At 47.3% G+C, this 23,378-nt stretch overlaps 1 protein-coding gene across 20 annotated transcripts in view; it reads left to right on the top strand.

Moving 5' to 3' along the window:
• The window catches only part of Ssdp (Sequence-specific single-stranded DNA-binding protein), a 326,860-nt gene that overhangs the window by 126,938 nt on the left and 176,544 nt on the right, over window positions 1-23,378 (top strand). For 8 of the 20 annotated variants that reach the window (XR_011716164.1, XR_011716157.1, XR_011716162.1 and 5 more), the window contains exons 6-8: window positions 795-830; window positions 19,556-19,645; window positions 22,664-22,765. Coding sequence is in view for 8 of the 20 variants with exons in the window: in XM_071689591.1 (XP_071545692.1) it covers window positions 795-830; window positions 19,556-19,645; window positions 22,664-22,765 (228 nt within the window). In the remaining 12 variants the exon portion in view is untranslated. The remainder of the gene's footprint in view (window positions 1-794; window positions 831-19,555; window positions 19,646-22,663; window positions 22,766-23,378) is intronic. The other 12 variants (XR_011716159.1, XR_011716158.1, XM_071689594.1 and 9 more) reach the window with 3 other exon arrangements.

Below are 23,378 nucleotides of genomic sequence, written 5' to 3'. Positions count from 1 at the left end.
TTCCATATGTGGCAGCACCTTTAACTTGCTAATACCACTGTCTTTAAGTGAGCCCCTTCCCCCCCCCCTTTTTTTTTTTACTGTAAATCTTGTGATGTGTGTTCAAAAGGGCTAATATTTTTTTCCCCTCCTCGGTGTACAAAATACGTTGTGTTTGGGTGGATTCTCGGGTGCGCGGTGGCCGGGGTGACAGCCACGCTCACTAGATAATATTATTGTCTGTTTATCTCCCTTTATTATGACAGTACGTACCCCTTAACCACGGGGCTACGACCTTTCACATGTTGGACTGGCAAGCCATCCTAACCTAATGCTCGTACCGTCGTGATAATAAGAGTAATAGTAATGATAATAATATTGATGATATTAATAATGATAATAATAATAATGATAATAATAATAATAATAATAATAATAATATAATAATAATAATGATAATGATTGTTAATAATAATAATAATAATAATAATAATAATAATAATAATAATAATGATAATAATAATAATAATGATAATAATGATGATAATAATGATTATGATAATAATAATGATAATAATAATAGTAATAGTAATAATGATAATAATGATAATAATAACAATAATAATAATAATAATAATAATAATGATAATAATAATAATAATATTTATAATAATGATTATAATAACAATAATAATGATAACAATAATGATAATAATAATAATAATAATAATAATAATAATAATGATAACAATAATGATAATGATATTATTTATTGGGATCCAGCTAACTTTCTTTTTCTCTTTTTTCCCCCACAGGTAAGTAGCAGTGGTACGTGCACCTGTACCGCTGTGGTGAGTACCTCCATGTACCGTACCTGGGCCTGTGTGAGGGGGACTGATGATGTCTGGGGACAGGTTGAACTGGGGACTAGTGTGGTGAGGGGGAGGGGGAAGACTGGGTGTTGCCTTTGGGGGGGGGGGGGGGGGCTCAAGTGCAGCATATATAGATTTTTTTTTTTTACTACTGTTTCATCTCCTGCTAACTTCATCCTCGCATCAAAATAATTACCTTTACGTACCTTATTTACGTGTGCTGTCATATTATCTAGTGAAAAAAACATCCCATGCGTGTGTGTGTATATATATATATATATATATATATATATATATATATATATATATATATATATATATATATATATATATATATATATATCAGAGCCGTCTGTATGTCGTGATCTTGTTGTTCAATATATATACTCACACGTCCAGGGTCGTTATTCTGCCGACTAGATTTCAGTTTCTTTATTGTGGTGACGTAATGGAATAATTCATTTATCAGGTTATGCAAGTGGCCTGGAGTGTGAGCGTGTTTCTGTAGGTGTTTAAGGCATAGGTTTTCCCGTCGTGGTGTAGGGGGGGAGGGTGATGTGATGGGGGTGGGGCTGGGCTGGGGCTGGGGGTCACGTTGTGCCCCGGGGGGTGGGGGAGGGTAGTGTGCCACGGGGTCAGGTCACGCTCTCACGACCATTACTCCGGGGTGGGGTGTGGTGTGTGTGTGTGTGTGTGTGTGTGTGTGTGTGTGTGTGTGTGTGAGAGAGAGAGAGAGAGAGAGAGAGAGAGAGAGAGAGAGAGAGAGAGAGAGAGAGAGAGAGAGAGAGAGGTGCATGCAGTGCATGGCTGTGGGAATTCAATTGTCGTTTGTAGGTCAGTAGGTAGGTAGGTAGGTAGAGAGAGAGAGAGAGAGAGAGAGAGAGAGAGAGAGAGAGAGAGAGAGAGAGAGAGAGAGGAGAACCTTTAGACAGATGCATGGACGTGACCCGTGACTCCTTGTATGGAGGGGAACAGGTGTTTGGCCAGGCTTCTCACCTGGTAACTTCCTGGTACCTCCACGCCACACCAGGCATAGTAACCGTAGGTAGTCTTCAGCCACCACGACCACCACTACCAGGTAACAGTAACCCCCACCCAAGTTACTCTTCCGTTACCAGCACGTAGCACGCTCGCTGGTAGTCCAGTGGCGGCAGATGTACCTGAAGAACGACGCGAAGATATGGAAAGGAAGTTGGGCATCATGTTCATGATCGTGTCTGCGACTGGTGGTGGACGACACCGTAGCCCCTTCCTTGCCACCTGTGTGGGATGGAACGGGGAGGAGGAAGTGGAGGAGGAGGAGGAGGAGGTCATGGAAGAGCGTCGATAGTGCCAGGAAAAGGCACGAGGAGGTTACTGTAAAAGTCCTTGGCCCTCACGGACGTCCACCCTATGTTGCCCAAGACGTGCACAGGTACGCTGGCCCGGCCCCCCCATGGATTCGTTTCCAACAGGTCGCTGGAGGGAGGTGTGATGTCAGGAAATGGAAAGGGACTCGCCCATACGGACGAATCCAGAGAGCAAGAGACCACTGGGGCACGAGGGGGGAGGGGCGTTTGTGGTGGTAGAGAGAGAGAGAGAGAGAGAGAGAGAGAGAGAGAGAGAGAGAGAGAGAGAGAGAGAGAGAGAGAGAGAGAGTTGAACCTCATGGACGAGTGTGGTAAGAGTAGAAGGACTCGGAGGTTTTCCCACCTCCCTTCTGAAGAAGAGGAGGAGGAGGAGCCGCCGTCGTTGGAGTTCTCTCTCGTGTGCGTCAGGAGACGCAGTTTGGTATGGGGCCGTCCATTCGGAGGCGAAGTACACATGCCGTCCGTCTCCTTACAGCGAAAAAGGGGGAGGGACGACTCGTGTTGCCCTGCAGGCGAGGGTCGCTGGTGGCACTGTGGTGGAGGAGGAGGAGGAGGAGAGGGAAACACCACGACAGCGGTAGGCGGGCAGATTCGCGGTGAGGTCATGGCGAGTTAATTTTCGCTTGATATTCCTGCGTGCTGCTGCTGCTGCTGCTGCTGTGTGGTGACCTGAGTTTTAAAGATGAGGGATGGGTTGTGTGTTTCCCTGGACTGGCCAGAGAGCGTCTGGGGGGTTAGTGTCAAGCAGGAGGCCGGTAAAGAAGCTGGGTAAGGTGGAGGACATCATCGATGAGAGAGAGAGAGAGGTGTCCTCAGTTGAAGAGGCAGCAGAGGACGCCTCGACCCTACAACAACAACAGCATACAACAGGTCACGGTTGCTCCTGTGTGTGTGTGTGGGGGGGGGGTCTTATTTTTCCCAGGAGGGCTAGGAACACTAGGAGCATTAGGGGGGGAGGGGGCCTTTAGGGGGTAATGTGGGGTGTGGGGGGGTTCAGGTGAACGCCCTGGGATGCTGCATCTAACACACGTTCCCACGACCTCCCACACACCCCCCCTCCCGCCGCCACCCCCTCAGACCTAAAGCTCTTGCCACTTCACCTTGACCTCCCTCCTTGCTCCCCCCCTCCTCTCTCTCTCTCTCTCTCTCTCTCTCTCTCTCTCTCTCTCTCTCTCTCTCTCTCTCTCTCTCTCTCTCTCTCTCTCTCTCTCTCTCCCGGTGCAGCCATAACCTTCCCCCTTACACCCTGTGCAGCCCTGGCCGCCCTCCCCCAAGTCCTCTGTGTACCCCCTGATACACGTGAGTCAGGTGTGTACATCAACACACGTGAGTCAGGTCTGTACATCAACACACGTGAGTCAGGTCTGTACATCAACACACGTGAGACAGGTCTGTACATCAGCACACGTGAGACAGGTCTGTACATCAACACATGTGAGTCAGGTCTGTACATCAATACACGTGAATCAGGCCCGTACATCAACACACGTGAGTCAGGTCTGTACATCAACACACGTGAGACAGGTCTGTACATCAGCACACGTGAGACAGGTCTGTACATCAACACATGTGAGTCAGGTCTGTACATCAATACACGTGAATCAGGCCCGTACATCAACACACGTGAATCAGGCCCGTACATCAACACACGTGAATCAGGCCCGTACATCAACACACGTGAGTTACAAAACCAGTTGCAGACAGTTAAGGGCAGGCCTCTCTGACCTAACGGGAGAGCCAATTGAGTAATTAGTGTGAGTCATCAACTATTGAGGAGGCACGGTGTATGGTGGGGGTTGGGGGGGGGTGGACAACGGTGCTGTCATGAATACCCCCCCATCCCCCCCACACACACCCCATCTTGTACACACACACCCCATCTTGTACACACACACACACACCCTCTCCCCTTAGGAGAGTGGTTCTCTTCTTATAGAGTGGTTGGTTCTCCCTGCCTTGTTCACCTCCACCATCCTCCCACTTGGTGGGTGCACATTGCAGGCAGAGTGGGTAGGTGTCGCTGTGTGACGGGGTCGTGGGTGAGCGTCACATTAGTGCTTTCGATGTGGCACGGTATGGAGTTGGAAGATTCGCTACTTCCTCGTTGTAAAGCTGTTTAGGACGACTCTCCAGGAGAATCGCTAGTCTAGTGGTCATGGATGGGACACATGTTCAACACCACCCCCCTCCTCCAATCCCCAGCGTACAGTCGTTTTTCCAAAGCCACAAACGCTCTAAACGTTTTTTTTTTTTTCAAAGTCACACACGTTTTTCCGAAGCCACAAACTCAGTGGCCTATGAAAGAAGTCATGTCCTCAAACGTTTCCTCGTTGGCCATAAACAATTAACACCATTGGTAACAAACGTTTTTCCCTGTGGCAAAGAACGTTTTTTTTTTCCCCCCCCAGTGGCTACAAGCATTCCTCCTCCCCCCACACACACTGGTTGTGTATTCATTAAAAGACCATCGTACATCTGGCGTTATTTATTAGATGTGTACGGTGAAGTTTATGAATTAAAGTATCATTTTTTTTTGTAATCCTTGTGTTTTGTGTGTGATAGTATAGAGAAACACACACACACACACACACACACACACACACACACACACACACACACACACACACTTACACACACACACACACACACACACACACACACACACACACAGTTAATTGACCTCAAACTAATCCAATACATACCCAGATTTTTTTTTTTCATACTGACACATTTCCTGTAGTTCTTATTCATACTGATGACTTGTCCAAGGTTAGAATCGTGGCGTTTGCGAAGAAGGGTTGTCGTCTCAGATGCCTTGGCCTTCGTGCTCAATGGGCCTTGCCCTTTGTGCCCAAGGGCCGTGTCGTCCTGCTTAACGGCGTAGGTGTCGTGTAGCACGAATGGTGGTCGTGGCGTCTGCCAACAAAATCATATTTTGATGTGCATTTGAGCGTCAGAGTGTTGGCACTTTTACGTGTTCGTATTAGTGTTCAGTTTTAGGTATATAGCAATTAATCAGATTACGAATGCATTCCGTGAGCCTAAAAATGATGACATACTTTCACATTTTTTTTTTGTAGCAAATTACTTTAATCCTAAAATAACTGTGTCAGAATAACCCGGCTAACGAATTTAATTTTTGAGGTATTTAGCATATAATTTCCTTGTGGACTGTTGAGCTAACTTGCTCCTACGTAAGTTCCTAGTAAGTTCAGTTTTTTTGAGGCGTAAAAATTCAGGAATGAAAATTGAGTAAAGTGACCCATATAATTCGCTATTTGATTTGAACTTCAGCCTTAGGACTTGACCAGAAAAGAAAGAAAAGGACTTGGCCAGAAAGAAAGGAAAAAAAAAAAAAGGTCCCTTTAGTGATTTTTTTTTTGAGTGAACTTTGTCTTTCGACGTATCCCCATTGAGGGGAATCTTTAGATTATTTATATTTTCAACTTAAAACGGTGATTGTAAGTTTATAGTTCTCTGTAATTGATAATACATGTGTGTAATGAACTCTACTGCAGAAATGGATCTAAAAAGATTAACTTTTGGAAAGAAAAAATGTAATTTTGACCAAAAATGGAATGGGACTACTAGTGAGATTTGGTAATGATTACAGACTGTTGCATTGCCCCCGTAGTCACAAAACCAAAACCATTTTTTTTCCCCGCTCGGAATTGTTAGCAATTAAGCACCAAACAAGAAATACCAGTTTGAACTGAAATCCAGGGTTATCAGTGATTACAGAATTATCAGCTTCATATCAGGCTAAATTGTCATAGACTTGAAATCAGAGAAATATGGCGAAATATTTTGTGATGAGATGTTCCCCGGAACTAGAATTATCCGGTTACTGTTTTTAGCAGAATCATCGTAATGGCAGTTACAGTGGACCATCAGTGGCGAGAGGTCCATATGAGGGAAGGGTGTAAGTACACTCATCAGTTACACACCAGGAATTTCCATCATGGAATAATCACTAATAACAGGCAATTATCATTGCCACGATTATGGAGGAAAATTATCCGTAATTATCACCTTGACCAACATATCGCCTGATGTATCATCGCAAGTCGCACGCCTCTCTCTCAGCGTCCAGGACACACACACACACACACACACGGTCCCACGACGCCTCCGTTCGCAAGAGTTGAACGCTTCTTAAGGCGTTGGGGTCGGTCGGACATGCACCGCATACCTCTTGTATTTCGGCGGGGGGGTAGATGGTGGGGTTTGGTTGGTTTTGGGTACAGAGCAGCCGCTCCTCTGCTGCTGTAGAATCAGTCTTTGCTAAATGCTACACGGTCGTCACTGACCTGGCACCACGTATCGATGACATGCCGAGAGGCATGGGTGGGTGGGAGGTGGTGGGGGTTGATCATTCGAAAGGTGGGTATGGTGGAAAGTTTAAGGTGAGTCAATATGGGGGTTCGGGGGATGGAGTTTTTTTTTTTTTTTTTAAAGCTATGCTTGGGATCAGGTATTGCTGAGTGTTTGTGGGGGGGGGGGTGGCTCCTATAGCCTCAAGGGGGAGGGAGAGTGGGGAAGAGATATTAGCGTGAGGTGAGGCAAGGCAATGGGTGGTGGCAGTGGTGTGTGTGTGTGTGTGTGTGTATTATAGAGCAAGACAGATCCACCCGAGTCAGCCAGTCCCGTCATTTGTCCACTCCTTCATTTACTTACTTGTGCTCTACGTCTTTCCCCTCCCTCCCTCCCTCTTATCCATGTGCGTCGTGTGTGTGCGCGCCAGATTATGTAGTTAGGTATACATGTGCGTGTAGATTAGTGTACGTATTTTGCGGCGGGGATGCCGACGCCAAGATAAAACCTCCACATACACGACCCGCGCACACCAACATTTACCGGGAATTAATCAAATAAGTTCACTTTCGATAAAACTGTGTTCATTGTGACCACACGGCGTGGCCGGCTCGAAAATTTACTCGAGGATGCATTGGTGTTGTGTTTATTCCATGGAAGGCACGACGTATGTGTAGTACCTTTATATAAAGCGGTATTAAAATGTTTTTGAGTGTTCGCGAAGTTAAGTGTCGGCCAACCCGGCATCAGCCCCTTGTGCACGCTGAGTTGCCACTTGTCGCAACAACCGCAGATTTGGCACCGTCTCACTCCATGCTTACCTCCTTCCTAATTTTTTATCAGCTTATCTACGATAATAGGGTAACGACTGTAGTTACGTCGGTGGTGTAGTATAGCCGTGCACGAGAAAATGGGTGTATTTAGAGCCAAGACATTGTTACTGGATCGATCAGAAGACCCACGTAATGTTAAAACCGTAAGATTTCCGCTTTTGACTGGAAGTAATGTTCGCCAGCGGTGTTGTCAAAGCCGCGGCTTGTGGCCGGTGCTGTCTCGCAACACTGTAACATCCCGGCAATACAGCATCCCGCCCCGGGATATCCGATTGTCCGGGATAACCTTTACTTATCATTTATCCAAGGAGAAGACAATATTAATAAACCAAGTCTGTCGGAGACTCAAACGCACAGCACCAAATGGTCATTACCATCTTTTACGAGAGTCTTGCCCCGGTTGAGCACACAAAATTGATCTAAATACACATATCACTTAAGAGTCGGAGTCCCGCGTCGCGGCCCTGTGTGATACGCTGATACATCGCGAAAATTTTGTATATAACAAACGTGGGGGGGAAGAGGGGGCGGAGCTGGGGGGAAGTGAATCGTAAAATAGCACAGTCTAGGAGTCCCGGATCACGGCTTATTGCCTTGATAAACTTCACATCATTCTGTACAAAGCTTTTCCCCTCACTAACGAAAGCTTCTCAGCCGCTGCTCAGGACTGGGTGGTGTTATGGTGGACGTCAGCAAGGAGGGGTTGGGTTCTCAAGCCCCTAGGGTCGTCATGGCCAGCTGTGTTGACATCTGTCATGATGCGAACAGGTGTTACTCTCTCTCTCTCTCTCTCTCTCTCTCTCTCTCTCTCTCTCTCTCTCTCTCTCTATATATATATATATATATATATATATATATATATTGTAGGATCTTTAAAAGTTTACCTTTGAATTGATGGAGGATATGGTTTCCATGCAACGTCACATAAAGAAAAAGGGTTAGAGGAAGGGAGAAATGAGAAAAGAGGAATCATGTGTTTGTTGAAGAAGAGGCAGGAGTCTCTTGAAATGGAAATCTTTTTAAAACTGTTCAAGTGGTAGTTGTCAGGGAAGGACGACAAGATGGAGACTTATCATTGCTTAGCCTTGTAGGGAAAAAGACAAGAGGCATCACACCGACCGGCTCGCTAACGGCAACACTGTCATATATGACGCAGTAACTTGAGCGTTGTATTATATGTGTCTACTTGTCTCTTGATCCAGAGAAATAGGAGAATAGATATTTGTGATCCATGAACAGGACTTTCTAAACACTTTTCCTTGTAAGAATCATTTACTGTGTCGGGTTAAAAGTTATTATTGAAGTTTCAGTGTACGGTAGACACACACACGAGTAATATATATTTGTCTGTACGAAAACATATGTTGCCAAGTCTCCGCGATCAATCTTAAGTATATGCCTGAGATCCATGGTAGGGTGGTTTACGTGTGTACCCCGGCCACATTCCAGTCTGGAACTAAGAAATTCTCCCACTGAATATCTGGGGCTGTTTGTGACAGGAGGCCGGAGGGGTTGTGTTAACTACCACAGCTGAGTAGATGTAGCATAGGTTCAGATATCCCTCCAGATCGTATCCAAGCGTTATCTGTAAATAGATAATTGAGGATTGTGAATTATTAAGTTGCATTATCTCGTTGTGGACTGATATTTATGTGGGGCTTCTTAAAGGATGACAGGTCACAATGACGTTATAAAATCCGTTACGTCCTGTAGACTCTCAAAAGGGATGATGTTTATAAATGTATATTGGGGAACGGATCGTAGATTCCTTTCCCTCTGCTATTGTCACCCTGGTCGGTAAATTTGCCTTTAGATGTAATGTTAGTGGACAACGGTTTTTAAGTAGGGAGATTTGTAAGTGCTCTGTGAAGGTGTATGTGGTCTTGTGATTACGGTCCGACAAATCCTGCTATTTGAACATGTTTTCCGCTGTCCATTGTTTCCGTAAATTCCTGTTTACGCGAGTGTATTGACTGATTAATTTGTGAGCGTGAACAGTATCTTATTATTCAAGGAACTAACGTATCACTCATGCTGTTTAAGATAGCTGTGGTGTTATTATGAGGTGGTCTTGACGTAACATTCCAAAGGGCTCCTTCCGTCGTGCTCAAGGGCCGTATTGTCGTGCTCCTTGTGGTCGTCTGGTCGTGCCACTAGGATTACAGTCGTTCAGCTCGTTACGGTGGTGGGGTCAGACCTCTGGTACTACCGTGTGCTCCATTGGCTGCCCACCATTATAGTACATTCTGGGTTGATAAGAATGATTAACAGAACATACATTGAGCCAGTAACATTACTTTGCAAGTGGGATGATTTAGAACATGAGTTATGTACTGGATGATAGTGGGAATTATTGGTATTTAGATGTATATGTATTTATATAACCTTTGTATAGGTTTGGCACATGAAGGTGTAGCCTTCGTGTTGGGCGAGGACCTGGTCGTGGTGTGGGGCTGGTGTGACGACTGTGCGGGCTCGTGCTGGTCGTCCTGGCAGATGTGTTAGCTCAGGAGGTGGAGTGGGTCGTCCTGGAAGGGATGATGCTTGTGGGGGTCGTCCTGGTAAGTGTTGTGCCTGCAGGGGTCGTCTTGATTGTTGTGTTGCCTGTGGGTGTCGTCCTGGCAAGTGCTGTGCCTGCAGGGGTCGTCCTGATAGTTGTATTGCCTGTGGGGGTCGTCCTGGCAAGTGTTGTGCCTGCAGGGGTCGTCCTGATGGCTGTGTTGCCCGTGGGGGTCGTGCTGGTGGGTTTGGTTGCGTGTTGTTGGGGTCGTCTTGGTAAGTTTGGTCAGGACTGTCAGATGGTGGGAGGGTTCAGGACAGGTGGTGGTGGTCGAGTGTGGGACATGGTGGTAGGTTCAAGACAGGTGGTGGTGGGGTCAGGCAGGTCAGGTGGTGGTAGGAGGAGTCTGGACTGATGGTAGTGTGGTCAGGACAGGAGACATTGGTGGTGGTGTCAGCACATGGTGGCAGTGGGTTCTGGGCAGGTTGTGGTGGAGAAGATGGGGGGGAAGGGGAAGGGTCAGAACAGATGGTAGTGGGATACGAACCCTGGTCTCTTATACAGATCAATAGGCTTTGAGTGTCTCGCATCCTTGCTTGTCTGTCTCGTGGTGTGTGTGTGTGTGTGTGTTAAGGCAGGGTAGCGGGAAGAGAGGCTAGGTTAGGTTAGGCGGAGGAAGCAGCCTGTTGGGCGGCGGAAATATTGATGGAAACAGCAAGCAGGAGAAGATACTGGGAGTTGGGAGGGAGTGATGGAGGAGGAGATCCGTGAGGTGGAGGCATGCTAGTTAGGGAGGGAGGGAAGGAGGGAGCGGAGTCGTGTAGGTGGAAGGGAATCTTAGGTATGGTTGGGAGGCTGGAGAACAGCGGAAGGGGTGTGTGTGTGCGTGTGTGACGGGTATGGTATGGTATGGAGCTAGGCTTTACGTAAGCTGGTCAGGAGGTGGCTCTGAATTCTACATTTGATGCAGTCACATAGACATGAGTATAGTGCTGACGTTCCCATGACTGACTCCGTTATGATTCGTGTAGTTTTTACGACAGTGGCTGAGCGACATATTTATTGCCTCTCCGTCCGTTATAATGTTTACATTTTTGGCATTAGTTCTGTCAATGTTTCGGTAAAATCCGTTAAGAGTTCTCTGTGTTTATTTACTTCTGTGTTTACCCTTACGCGTCGGTGTTGAGAAGGGGCATGTGTTTGTGGGTTTTGTGTTTCTTAATGGTTTATCTCATGGGTATTTAATGAAATATCCGTTGTTTAAGTGTCTTTCGATATTCGAGTCTGGCGCACCGCTCTTTTAGTCTGCTTCATCGATATTTTGGTCTACTTCATCATCGCTGATCCTAGTAGCTTTCCCCATCTCGATATTTTTAGTATTCTTGACCGTCATCTTTAGTCTACCATGCCTTGAAAATTGAAGTTATTCCTTCACTTTGGTCTACCTGATCACTATTCTGGGCTATGTAATGGTTATTTTGATCTACCTCCACGGTATTTTAGTTTACCTCCACGATATTTGTCAATATCCACGGTATTTTAGTCAATTCCACGGTATTTTAGTCTACCTCCATGGTATCTTAGTCTACCTCCACGGTATTTTGGTGTACCTCCACGGCATTTTAGTCTACCTCCACGGTATTTTGGTCTACCTCCACGGCATTTTAGTCTACCTCCACGGTATTTTGGTCTACCTCCACGGTATTTGTTTACCTCCACGGCATTTTAGTCTACCTCCACGGTATTTGTTTACCTCCACGGCATTTTAGTCTACCTCCACGGTATTTGTTTACCTCCACGGCATTTTAGTCTACCTCCACGGTATTTTAGTATACGGTAATCATCCTCAGTCGTACACCTCACGTACTTGCCGCAGCTCTTAGTAACCAGATGCGTCATGCGTTTTACGCAGGTTTGTCGTCCAGTGGCGGGCGTGGGTAGGACTGGGGCGCTGTGCCGCGGGCGGGCGGGAGGAGGCGAGGTTTGTATGGGTCTTGCTGCGTCACCAACTGGTGTGTACACGTGTGACACGGGCGTCACGCTGTTAACGTGGCGCAAGATCTGGCGGAGCAAACGGAAGACAATGTGGACGGTGTCTGTGCTGCGCGGACGTCTCTCTCTCTCTCTCTCTCTCTCTCTCTCTCTCTCTCTCTCTCTCTCTCTCTCTCTCTCTCTCTCTCTCTCTCCTTGAGATGAGAAAGTTTAATCGTCTTTTTTTTTGTACAGTTAAGATATTGATTGTGTGAGGTTGTGGATAATTTGTTCTTATGGTAGATTAGAACTGTTCCTGTGAACTCTCCAGCGAGGCACTTGGGAAGGGGATGGGGCGGGGTGTGTTCAGCGACCCTTGTTTGTTGGGGAGGGGGAGAGAGGGAGGGGCGCGTGGATGGGGAAAGATGGGGGTGGGGGTGACCCAACACATATTGCTGCAAAAGAGATCGATAATTTCATTGTTAGGATGGGGGTAAGGGGGAGAAATAGGGGGGGAGGGCCAGTGTTGGAGAGTTGCGTCCTGTGTGGGGTGGGGGTGCAGTGTTGGTGAGTTGTGTTGTGTTGTGTTGGAGGGGGGTTGGGGGTTGCGCCGGGGCTGAAAGGAGTCCTGTTTTGTTAAGGAGGGTTGGGGGATGGGGGGGTGTGTCTGGTGTGGTGCATTGTTGGAGAGTTGCGTTGTGTTTGACCCATCAATCTCAAGTTACTCTTTAAGTCGGGTTTTCATCTCTCTTTGGTGGTTGTGGTTGTTGATACAGTACTTACTGTAGCTACCTGTGTTGGTTGTGGTTGTTGATACAGTGATTACTACAGTTACCCGTGTTGGTTGTAGTTGATAACAGTAATTAGTACTGTCACCTCTGGTGCTTGTAATCATGGTTTGAGCTCGACTTGCTTCCACAAATTCGTGTTTTCATTCATAATAATTGATTTCTCCGTCTCAGTCTCCCCCATAGCCTCTCTATTTACCTCCTCAAGTGTCTTACAGACCACATTCGTGGGAGGGACTTCACCGCAGTCTCATTCTCCTTCCTTAAAGATGGGCGCTGCCTTCGTCCATTTTTCCGCTCTCTGGGCGCTACATCCCCTCAGTCCAGTCTGTCTGTCAAGCGTGTCTGCCGCTCTTCTTCTTCTTCTTCTTCTTCTTCTTCTTCTTCTTCTTCTTCTTCAGCTGGTGATGGAGGAGACATCGTCCGAACGTACAGCTCTCGAACCCTTTCTTATGCTGCTGGTCTTCGTATACGTTTCCTGGTTGGGGTTCGGTGTTGTCCAAGAGCCCTGCCCCGATCCTGTCATGCGGCGTTGGAGCAGTTTGGGGGTCCTTGGCCACGAAAAACACCCGCGAACGTGTCATTCGGTTCTCGGCACATCTGCACATCGTCTCGTAACTCCCTCTCTGCCGCCCTCCCTCACCTGGACGAGTCGACTCTTGTTCACGTGCGTTTCCGAACTGTGTTCGACAAGTCTTTTGTGACACGTGATGTTAACGGTATCTTGTCCGAGTTTCTCATCTCCCTCTTCCTTCCATACCCACTCACTGCAGTGCTCATTCGCTGCGCTCTCGTGTACCGCTCGGGTGGTGACTTGTCTGTTGTCCCGCTTGGATCACATCCATTGTGACAGACCCTCTAGAGACCCCCACACTACCCCTGGTCTTTAGTTGAACCCCTGTGTGTACGTGAGAGAGATGTGCGTGTGTGTGTGTGTGTGTGTGTGTGTGTGTGTGTGTGTGTGTGTGTGAGAGAGAGAGAGAGAGAGAGAGAGAGAGAGAGAGAGAGAGAGAGAGAGAGTAATACAATCATCAATCCTCAACACTTGAACTACCTCTACTCTCATACACCCTCCCTCTTTTTTTTTTTTTCAACCTTATGGATACACTCTCAGCATTCAGTGTCATCACACACACGAAGCATGTCCTGTTCCCCGCTGCTCCCACACTCCATGACCTGTGTTGTAGCAGACAAGTTTATTGCTTATTGTCATGTTATAGTCCCTGGTGGTGGTTGTGGTGGTTGTTGTTAATGTTACATCGTTCTGGAGAACCGCTCGCTCTCCACATTTGTACATCTAGTTCAATTACGTGAAGTTTGGGATCAAATCTCGCCATACTCTTCTCTCTTCCATAATTGGCCCTTTTTATCCGCTCTCATTTTAACTCCGTTTTATTAATCGGGGTATTATTATTTTTGTTGCTCCCCTCTGGACTATATTTTTTTCTAATGATATAGTTCTCATTGCGTCTGTAAATTCTGTTACCAAACTTGAGAAAGATGATCTAGTTTTGTCCTGACACGCGTTATAAACCGCATATATATATATATATATATATATATATATATATATATATATATATATATTACCTTATCCATCTAATTGAACCTGATGCCATTATTCACGAGCACACACACTTGGTCTCCTTTGCTGTTTTGAGGTGGCGCTGTGGCGAGAGGCTAGGTATAATGTCCACTCCCAGGTCCCACACGCAGATTCCTGTGTGTGTGTGTGTGTGTGTGTGTGTGTGTGGCGGGAGGGCCTGGTGGTTGTGTTATCAAGGCAGCTAATTATAAATCAGCACTTGGCTTGCGTCTTGCCTCCCGCGCCCTTGTCTTGTGTGGCGGGTGTCGTACTGTACCTGTATCTGACGACGTCCGTCCTGGGGATTGAGGAGTTGATGTGTTCTGTACCGAGCTGTACCTGTACCCTAAGTCGCTCCTGGAGGCTGAGGTAGTACCTGCACCCTAAGTCGTTCCTGGAGGCTGAGGTACTCTGTACCGAGCTGTACCTGTACCCTAAGTCACTCCTGGAGGCTGAGGTACTCTGTACCGAGCTGTACCTGTACCCTAAGTCACTCCTGGAGGCTGAGGTACTCTGTACCGAGCTGTACCTGTACCCTAAGTCGTTCCTGGAGGCTGAGGTACTCTGTACCGAACTCAGCCACGGACACCAACCACACCTGCCCAGGTCCTGCCACTTCCCCCCCCCGGCGGCCGCCACACCTGGCTAGGTGCTGAATCTTAGTGACGTTGGAGATATTGTGGACTGCTTTAAGTCGTGCTTCCTTAAGGCCCGGGTTATAGGCCTGCCTGATGGTCGTACCGTTGTCGTCATGGGTCGTTACACCGCGTTTGAGGGTCGCACGTGTTCAAGGCTCGTTATCCTCGTATTGAAAGGGTTGTAGCGTCGTTCGCATGGGTCGTTCCGTCGTGCCCCGAGTCGTAGTGTCATGCTTGGGGAGGGGGGGGGGGTCGTACCTTCTTGCTCAAGGGTCGCACCGTCGTTCTCAAGGGTCGTAGCGTCGTGCTGAGGGGTAGTGTGCTTGTGCTATAGGGTCGTAGTGTGGTATGGTGGTGTATGAGAGGTTACTGTGGCTCTGCATGTTTACCTATGAGGGAATTCGCAATATTTAACTCAACGTATTTAGTATCAATATATATATATATATATTCTTTTAAACTATTTGCCATTTCCCGCGTTAGCGAGGTAGCGTTAAGAACAGAGGACTGGGCCTTTTTTGGAATATTCTCACCTGGCCCCCTCTGTTCCTTCTTTTGGAAAAAAAAAAAAAAAAATGAGAGGGGAGGATTTCCAGCCCCCCGCTCCCTCCCCTTTTAGTCGCCTTCTACGACACGCAGGGAATACGTGGGAAGTATTCTTAATCCCCTATCCCCAGGGGGATATATATATATATATATATATATATATATATATATATATATATATATATATATATATATATGTTATGATGATTACGAGGAAAGACGAAATACGAGACTATCTTAATTTGGCTTTCGTGAGGACACACGAATGCGCGTTCGGGACTTTTCATGTTTCGTTTTTCCCGTTGTCCGTGAGCACAACACTTGGATCACCCGCCGCGTCACCAGGATACACTGGCTTATACGTACGTACGTATGTATGTATGTACGCACGTATGTATATACGTACGTATGTATGTATGTATATGGTGGTTGGCGGACGCACCTGTGGTCACGCCGTGAGTCGGAAGGTGACCTTCGGCCAGGACGTATCATCAACACAGGACAGGAAAGCGTACAGTCGTATTGAGAAAGTTTGTGTCTGCGAAGGAGCCCATCATGTACCTGCTACTGGATGTAGCGCATCCTCGAAGCATCAGGAACCCCATAGAAAGGGGGAGTCCCGGATATATATATATATATATATATATATATATATATATATATATATATATATATATATATATATATTGGAAAGGATCACAATTTAGCGCTTGATCAAGTGTATTCCTATGAGTTGTGTTTCCCCGTGGACTCAGGAATATATATATATATATATATATATATATATATATATATATATATATATATATATATATATATATATACATATATAAACTGGATTTTAATTTTGTTTAGTACTCGTGGTAGGCAGCATGGGGTCAGGTAAATAGATGCCGACCCATCTGTTGTCATGTTGTTTCGGGTCTAGCATGGTGTGATGGGCCGACGGTGGTGGCTGGTGTTGCCAGGGTGGCTAGGGGGGAGGCACACTCCTTCGGCTGGGTCCCTGACACATGAATAAAAGCTCTGGAGGGTTGGACCTTTAATCGTATGAGCAGACGGGATTGGTGGTGAGGCCCGCTCTACTTCATTCACAGCCAGGCACCGCTGTCGAAGAAAACGTGACTGTCCTCCGGGCACCACAGAAAACTGCCTCGTGTAAGGGCTGGTAAGGGGTAACCATTATTATAGTGGATGTGTTATCAAGTATGGCAACACGTTTATAACTGATGCCATATCCTGTGTATTCAGCAAGTCACATGTATGCTATATCTATGATGTTTAAATTTCCAGGGATTATAGTTCACCTTTTTTCATTACTTAACGTCATTTGATAAACGAAAAGTACATTATAATAGTATATGATTAGGGAAAAATTATGGATGCCATTTGTGTTATGAATATGTAGATTGTGCACAAGGGATGAACCTGAAGATTCAGACTTATATTTAACCCATTGGCTGTCACTCAAGTGTCCCGGTTATCGGGGTCGTGTGTGCTGGTAATGCAGGAATGGACTAACTGGCAACTGGCTTGACCAGCTGATGAATGACGTAATTTTGTGACGCAGGAGCTGTGACGTCACCGCCTCGGTTTACGCGCGCCCGTTCAAGTTTGACGTAGTGTTTGTAGATAAGGTTATGTGATTGTGTGTTTGGATGGCTATATTTATAGTGTGTTGTGCTTAATGTGTGACACCAGTGTGAGGAAACATCAGAGTGAATATCATATTTGTTACAGTATTGTGTTGGAATAATATGTTGCTGTTTGTGAGGCCATAGGGTTATGTTGTTTGTGATTTTGTCAGGCCAGGCAACTATGTTGGTGTTTGCGAGACCAGATGGCTTATGTTGGTGATATTGAGGACAGTCGCTGGGGTTTGTAAGGCCTGTTTGGTTATGCTGGTGTTTGACAGGCCTGCTTCTTTTATTTGTTGGCCTTAATGACTAATGTGCAGGTGTTTGTGAGGCATGGTGCCTGATGTGTTTATGAGGCTTGGTGACTGATGTGTTTGTGAGGCCTAGTGCCTGATGTGTTTGTGAGGTTTGGTGACTGATGTGTTTGTGAGGTTTGGTGACTGATGTGTTTGTGAGGCCTGGTGACTGATGTGTTTGTGAGGCCTGGTGACTAACGTGCTGGTGTTTGTGAGGTCTGGTGACTAACATGCTGGTGTTTGTGAGGCCTGGTGACTAACATGCTGGTGTTTGTGAGGCTTGGTGACTAACATGCTGGTGTTTGTGAGGGCTGGTGACTAACATGCTGGTGTTTGTGAGGCCTGGTGACTAATATGCTGGTGTTTGTGAGACCTGGTGACTAACATGCTGGTGTTTGTAAGGTCTGGTGACTAACATGCTGGTGTTTGTGAGGTCTGGTGACTAACATGCTGGTGTTTTTGAGGCCTGGTGACTAACATGCTGGTGTTTGTGAGGTCTGGTGACTAACATGTTGGTGTTTGTGAGGCCTGGTGACTAACATGCTGGTGTTTGTGAGGCCTGGTGACTAACATGCTGGTGTTTGTGTGGCCTGGTGACTAACGTGCTGGTGTTTGTGAGGTCTGGTGACTAACATGCTGGTGTTTGTGAGGCCTGGTGACTAACATGCTGGTGTTTGTGAGGCCTGTTGACTGACATGCTGGTGTTTGTAAGGTCTGGTGACTAACATGCTGGTGTTTGTGAGGCCTGGTGACTAACATGCTGGTGTTTGTGAGGCCTGGTGACTAACATGCTGGTGTTTGTGAGGTCTGGTGACTAACATGCTGGTCTTTGTGAGGCCTGGTGACTAACATGCTGGTGTTTGTGAGGCCTGGTGACTAACAGTTATGCTGGTGTTTGTGAGGCCTGGTGACTAACATGCTAGTGTTTGTGAGGCCTGGTGGCTAACGTGCTGGTGTTTGTGAGGCCTGGTGACTAACGTGCTGGTGTATGTGAGGCCTGGTGACTAACATGCTGGTGTTTGTGAGGCCTGGTGACTAACATGCTGGTGTTTGTGAGGTCTGGTGACTAACATGCTGGTGTTTGTGAGGTCTGGTGACTAACATGCTGGTGTTTGTGAGGCCTGGTGACTAACAGTTATGCTGGTGTTTGTGAGGCCTGGTGACTAACATGCTAGTGTTTGTGAGGCCTGGTGGCTAACGTGCTGGTGTTTGTGAGGCCTGGTGACTAACGTGCTGGTGTTTGTGAGGTCTGGTGACTAACATGCTGGTGTTTGTGAGGTCTGGTGACTAACATGCTGGTGTTTGTGAGGCCTGGTGACTAACATGCTGGTGTATGTGAGGCCTGGTGACTAACATTCTGGTGTTTGTGAGGTCTGGTGACTAACATGCTGGTGTATGTGAGGCCTGGTGACTAACATGCTGGTGTTTGTGAGGTCTGGTGACTAACATGCTGGTGTTTGTGAGGCCTGGTGACTAACATGCTGGTGTTTGTGAGGCCTGGTGACTAACATGCTGGTGTTTGTGAGGTCTGGTGACTAACATGCTGGTGTTTGTGAGGCCTGGTGACTAACATGCTGGTGTTTGTGAGGCCTGGTGACTAACATGCTGGTGTTTGTGAGGTCTGGTGACTAACGTGCTAGTGTTTGTGAGGCCTGGTGACTAATATGCTGGTGTTTGTAAGGTCTGGTGACTAACATGCTGGTGTTTGTGAGGCCTGGTGACTAACATGCTGGTGTTTGTAAGGTCTGGTGACTAACATGCTGGTGTTTGTGAGGTCTGGTGACTAACATGCTGGTGTTTGTGAGGTCTGGTGACTAACATGCTGGTGTTTGTGAGGCCTGGTGACTAACATGCTGGTGTTTGTGAGGTCTGGTGACTAACATGCTGGTGTTTGTGAGGCCTGGTGACTAACATGCTGGTGTTTGTGAGGCCTGGTGACTAACAGTTATGCTGGTGTTTGTGAGGTCTGGTGACTAACGTGTTGGTGTTTGTGAGGCCTGGTGACTAACATGCTGGTGTTTGTGAGGCCTGGTGACTAACATGCTGGTGTTTGTGAGGTCTGGTGACTAACATGCTGGTGTTTGTGAGGTCTGGTGACTAACGTGTTGGTGTTTGTGAGGCCTGGTGACTAACATGCTGGTGTTTGTGAGGTCTGGTGACTAACATGCTGGTGTTTGTGAGGCCTGGTGACTAACATGCTGGTGTTTGTGAGGTCTGGTGACTAACGTGTTGGTGTTTATGTTTCAGAACGCTGGTCCAGCACCCTCGCCGCTCGGGCAGATGCCACCAAGTGACGGCATGGGTCCGGGTGGCCCTATGCCTCCTGGCTTCTTTCCGGTGAGTGTCCGTTTGTGTCTGTTATCTCCCCCTCTTCTCACCTCCTTCCCTTCCTCCCCTCCTCACACCTGTTGTCCCTCACCTCCAGTCCTCTCCCCTTCACCCCTTACAGAGACCTCTGACTGACGGGATGTCGCGTAGTGCACTTCCCCAAGTAGTTAAGTGAGGTTGTAGTGCTCTGTCCGCCCTTAACCAGAGAAGGGTGCTGAACCCACAACAAAGACGGGTTATAGCTACACGTGTGTGTGTGTGTGTGTGTGTGTGTGTGTGTGTGTGTGTGTGTGTGTGTGTGTGTGTGTCTACCTCACACACCTACGAGACACGACCATTCACAAGGGGTTGACAAGGCTGGTGCACCTACCCTCCCACCTCCCTCCTCACCATCGTGCCAAGCTGCACGGCCCTCACCACAACTGCCCCTGCAGCGTGGGGAAAGAGGCACTCCCTCACTCCCCCGACCCACGCGGACATCCACTCCCCCACCTGACCTGGTCGAATCCCAGGGGAATTTGTGAGATACGAGTTTACAAACATCAGTCCAGCTGTTGGTGTTTCCCCCAGTGATAGATTGAGCCTCGACCTGAAGGTCTGTGAAGATTGTACTGTGAGGCAGAAGGCGAGAGACTCTTATATACAGGTTGACATGTGAGTGGATGACTCTCTTCCAGCCCCGGGGACACAGACATACTGACTCTCAGCCCGGGACACAGACGTACTGACTCCCAGCCCGGGACACAGACGTATGACTCCCAGCCCGGGACATAGACATACTGACTCCCAGCCCGGGACACAGACATACTGACTCCCAGCCCGGGGACATAGACATACTGATTCCCAGCCCGGGTCACAGACATCGTAACGGGATTTTGAGGGCAGTCCATGTAAGGGACCAGGTCTGAAGGCGTTGAGCACGTCGGTCCGCTTGGGCTGTGGACAGCACGCGCCACGACAGCCTGGTGGTGTGGTGTATCTGTGGCGTGGTGTATCTGTGGCAGTGGCGTGGTGTAGGTCTGGCGTGGTGTGGTGTAGCTGTGGCGTGGTGTAACTGTGGCAGTGGCGTGGTGTAGCAGTGGCGTGGTCTAGGTGTGGCGTGGTGTGGTGTAGCTGTGGCGTGGTGTAACTGTGGCAGTGGCGTGGTGTAGCTGTGGCGTGGTGTGGTGTAGCTGTGGTGTGGTGTAACAGTATGAGTGAAGGAGACGAAGACTGTGAGCCCCGTCCTGCCTCTTGACTACATACACCACCTCCACCTGCACTGCCCACTCGCAGGTGTTCTATCCTCTTGCTCCTCCGTAACTCTTGCACGACCTCGCACAGTACGGAGGACCTCGCTGTCCCCTCCGCACACTCAAAAGACTGGGTGGGTGTACTTGGACTCTTCCAGAAAGCATCATCCATCTTGTTACTTCAAGTTTTTATTTATCGCTGTGACCAGAATCTTCCCAAGTAAATATAATGTGTGTGTGTGTGTGTGTGTTTTTTTTATGTTTCAATGTTTAGCAGTCAGAGTTAGAGGGTGATGTATGCCTCAATATTTTTTTGTTTTTGTTTCGTATGAATTAAATGTATGTCTTTTATGTCATGTAATCATTTTAGTGTGACTTATTTCCTTATGAGTTTCATATTTCAATATAATTTTTACATCAGTTATTTTTCTTGCAAGTCACATAGTTATTTTTTCATTAAGTAAACAGAATAATTCATCATATAAAATCTAATATCATGTGAAATAATTTGATATGTTGTTTGGCTGAACTGTAGTAATTGACATTCTACCATCCTGTGTAGTCTCATCCTTAGTGATTTCCAATAATACATTGTATGCAAGTAGACCATACAGAGAGTTGTGTAGGTATACATGCTCAGCCTGGATCAGTAGAAGTACTGTAGAATGCTCCAACTTATTTGCTCGAGGACGGCTTCTAGTAGTACTTCAGGAGAGTTGTCTTCAGTTTCCCCTCTGCTACCGCTCAGCCGTGCGTTTTCTCTCTCTCTCCTCTCTCTATCTATCTCTCTTTCGCACCCGTGTACGTTTTCTGTGGTGAGAGTCCATGCATGTTAACTGAAGGAAAACATTTATAACTCTACTGTACCGCCCGCACCGGGGTATTTCTACTCTTCGGGACATTGAAACGAGAGCACTTATACATTATCCTATTTTTTTTATCACTGTGTTAAGCTGTATTGAAATTTTGTATACATTTCTTTCTGGTTGACTTATGCACTTTCTATATATATATATATATATATATATATATATATATATATATATATATATATATATATATATATATACATATATATTAAATTTTTTCCAATGGTACTTGCGGAATTTTGACATCTACCATTCTTGAGTCCTTGGGTGTTCTCTGGTGATGATTGTTGGTGTCTGGTGAGACTTGTGGTGGGGGAGTGTTGTGGTGGTGACTCGGGGAGGGCCGTCCTGCCCGCATGATGACCGCCTGTCACCCAGCACCTTGCATGACTCGAAGACCAGTGGGGCAGCCCCCCGCACCCCAACCTTCTGCCGCGCCACCTGCTGCCGCGCCACCCGCTGCCGTTGGGCGCAACGTAAGAGCGCCGCGACACACTATGCTAGACGCTTCTGTAGTTCTGAGGCCAGCACCAGCCTCCCTGTCTTCAGATAAACTTATCAGCCCTTTAGAACGCGTCTGTCAACTCCTAAGATACTGCAGCAGAAGCATGACTTTCCTCACTTATTGTAGCATAGTCTAAACTGTTAAGGAGCCATAGAAAATGGAAGTCTCCTCACCAGGGTTAAGGGATAACTTTGCCTCTTTGATATGAATTGTAGCTTATGATTTGTTTTCTTATCTTAGTACTATTCTTTGGTCATTGCTGTAATGATATAGTAACGACTAGATTGCAGTTCAGTAAACTTAGTTTTTTTTATTTTTTTGGTGAAGGCAGCCTTTTGAATTTGAAATAAAAAAGAGCTGAGCATCACAAGTGACAATATATATATAAAGACGTTGGGATGACGGCGTTTATCACTTACAGACGCCGGGTATGAGGCCTTCCCCGGGTCCCAACCCCCCCTCCCAGGCCTCCCCCCACCCCCCAGGGGGGCCGGGGGGCAGCCCTATGCACATGAACCCGCAGGTAAGCCATACGTTCCTCGTAGTTAGCATGAAGTACATGGTGGAGCGAGCGAGCGAGTGTGTGTGGGTGCGGGCCCAGGCTGTGGCTGGACCCGCTGCCACGGTAGACATGCACGTCAAAAAAAAGGGGGGGGGGGGTAGGGAAGAGACTGGTGATTGGGGCCCCCTCCGCCAGGGGGGGTGGGGGGTAGGCTGGTCTTGGGGTCACGGGCGTTACCCGACAAGGTCAACCAGGTACCGGTACCACACGGGAAGCCCAGAGTGTCTTGCTGTGTCAGTTGATATTTGAGGACAGGGACTAGACACCTGAAGGAGCTCAGGGAATGGGGACTCGACACACATGGACACAGACTCATAGGGTGGGGACATTTAGGGGAACAGACGTAGGGGTGGAGACATCACACCTGGGGACAGACTCAAGGGGATGGAGACTTAGTACAACTGGGTTCACTTGCGGATGGGGACTCAAACACCGAGGGAAAGACTCAGTGGTTGGAGACTCACCTAGGGATAGACTCAAGGTGGGGACTCACAACAGGGGACACTGGTGGTGGGAACTCATCACTCGTCTAGGGGGACAGACTCATCACATTCGTAGGACAAGACTTAGGGGT

This window comes from Panulirus ornatus, chromosome 47 (assembly GCF_036320965.1).
Source record: "Panulirus ornatus isolate Po-2019 chromosome 47, ASM3632096v1, whole genome shotgun sequence".
Classification (NCBI taxonomy): Eukaryota; Metazoa; Arthropoda; class Malacostraca; order Decapoda; family Palinuridae; genus Panulirus; species Panulirus ornatus.
Note: the sequence above shows the minus strand (reverse complement) of the source record. Positions and strands in the feature narration are given on the sequence as shown.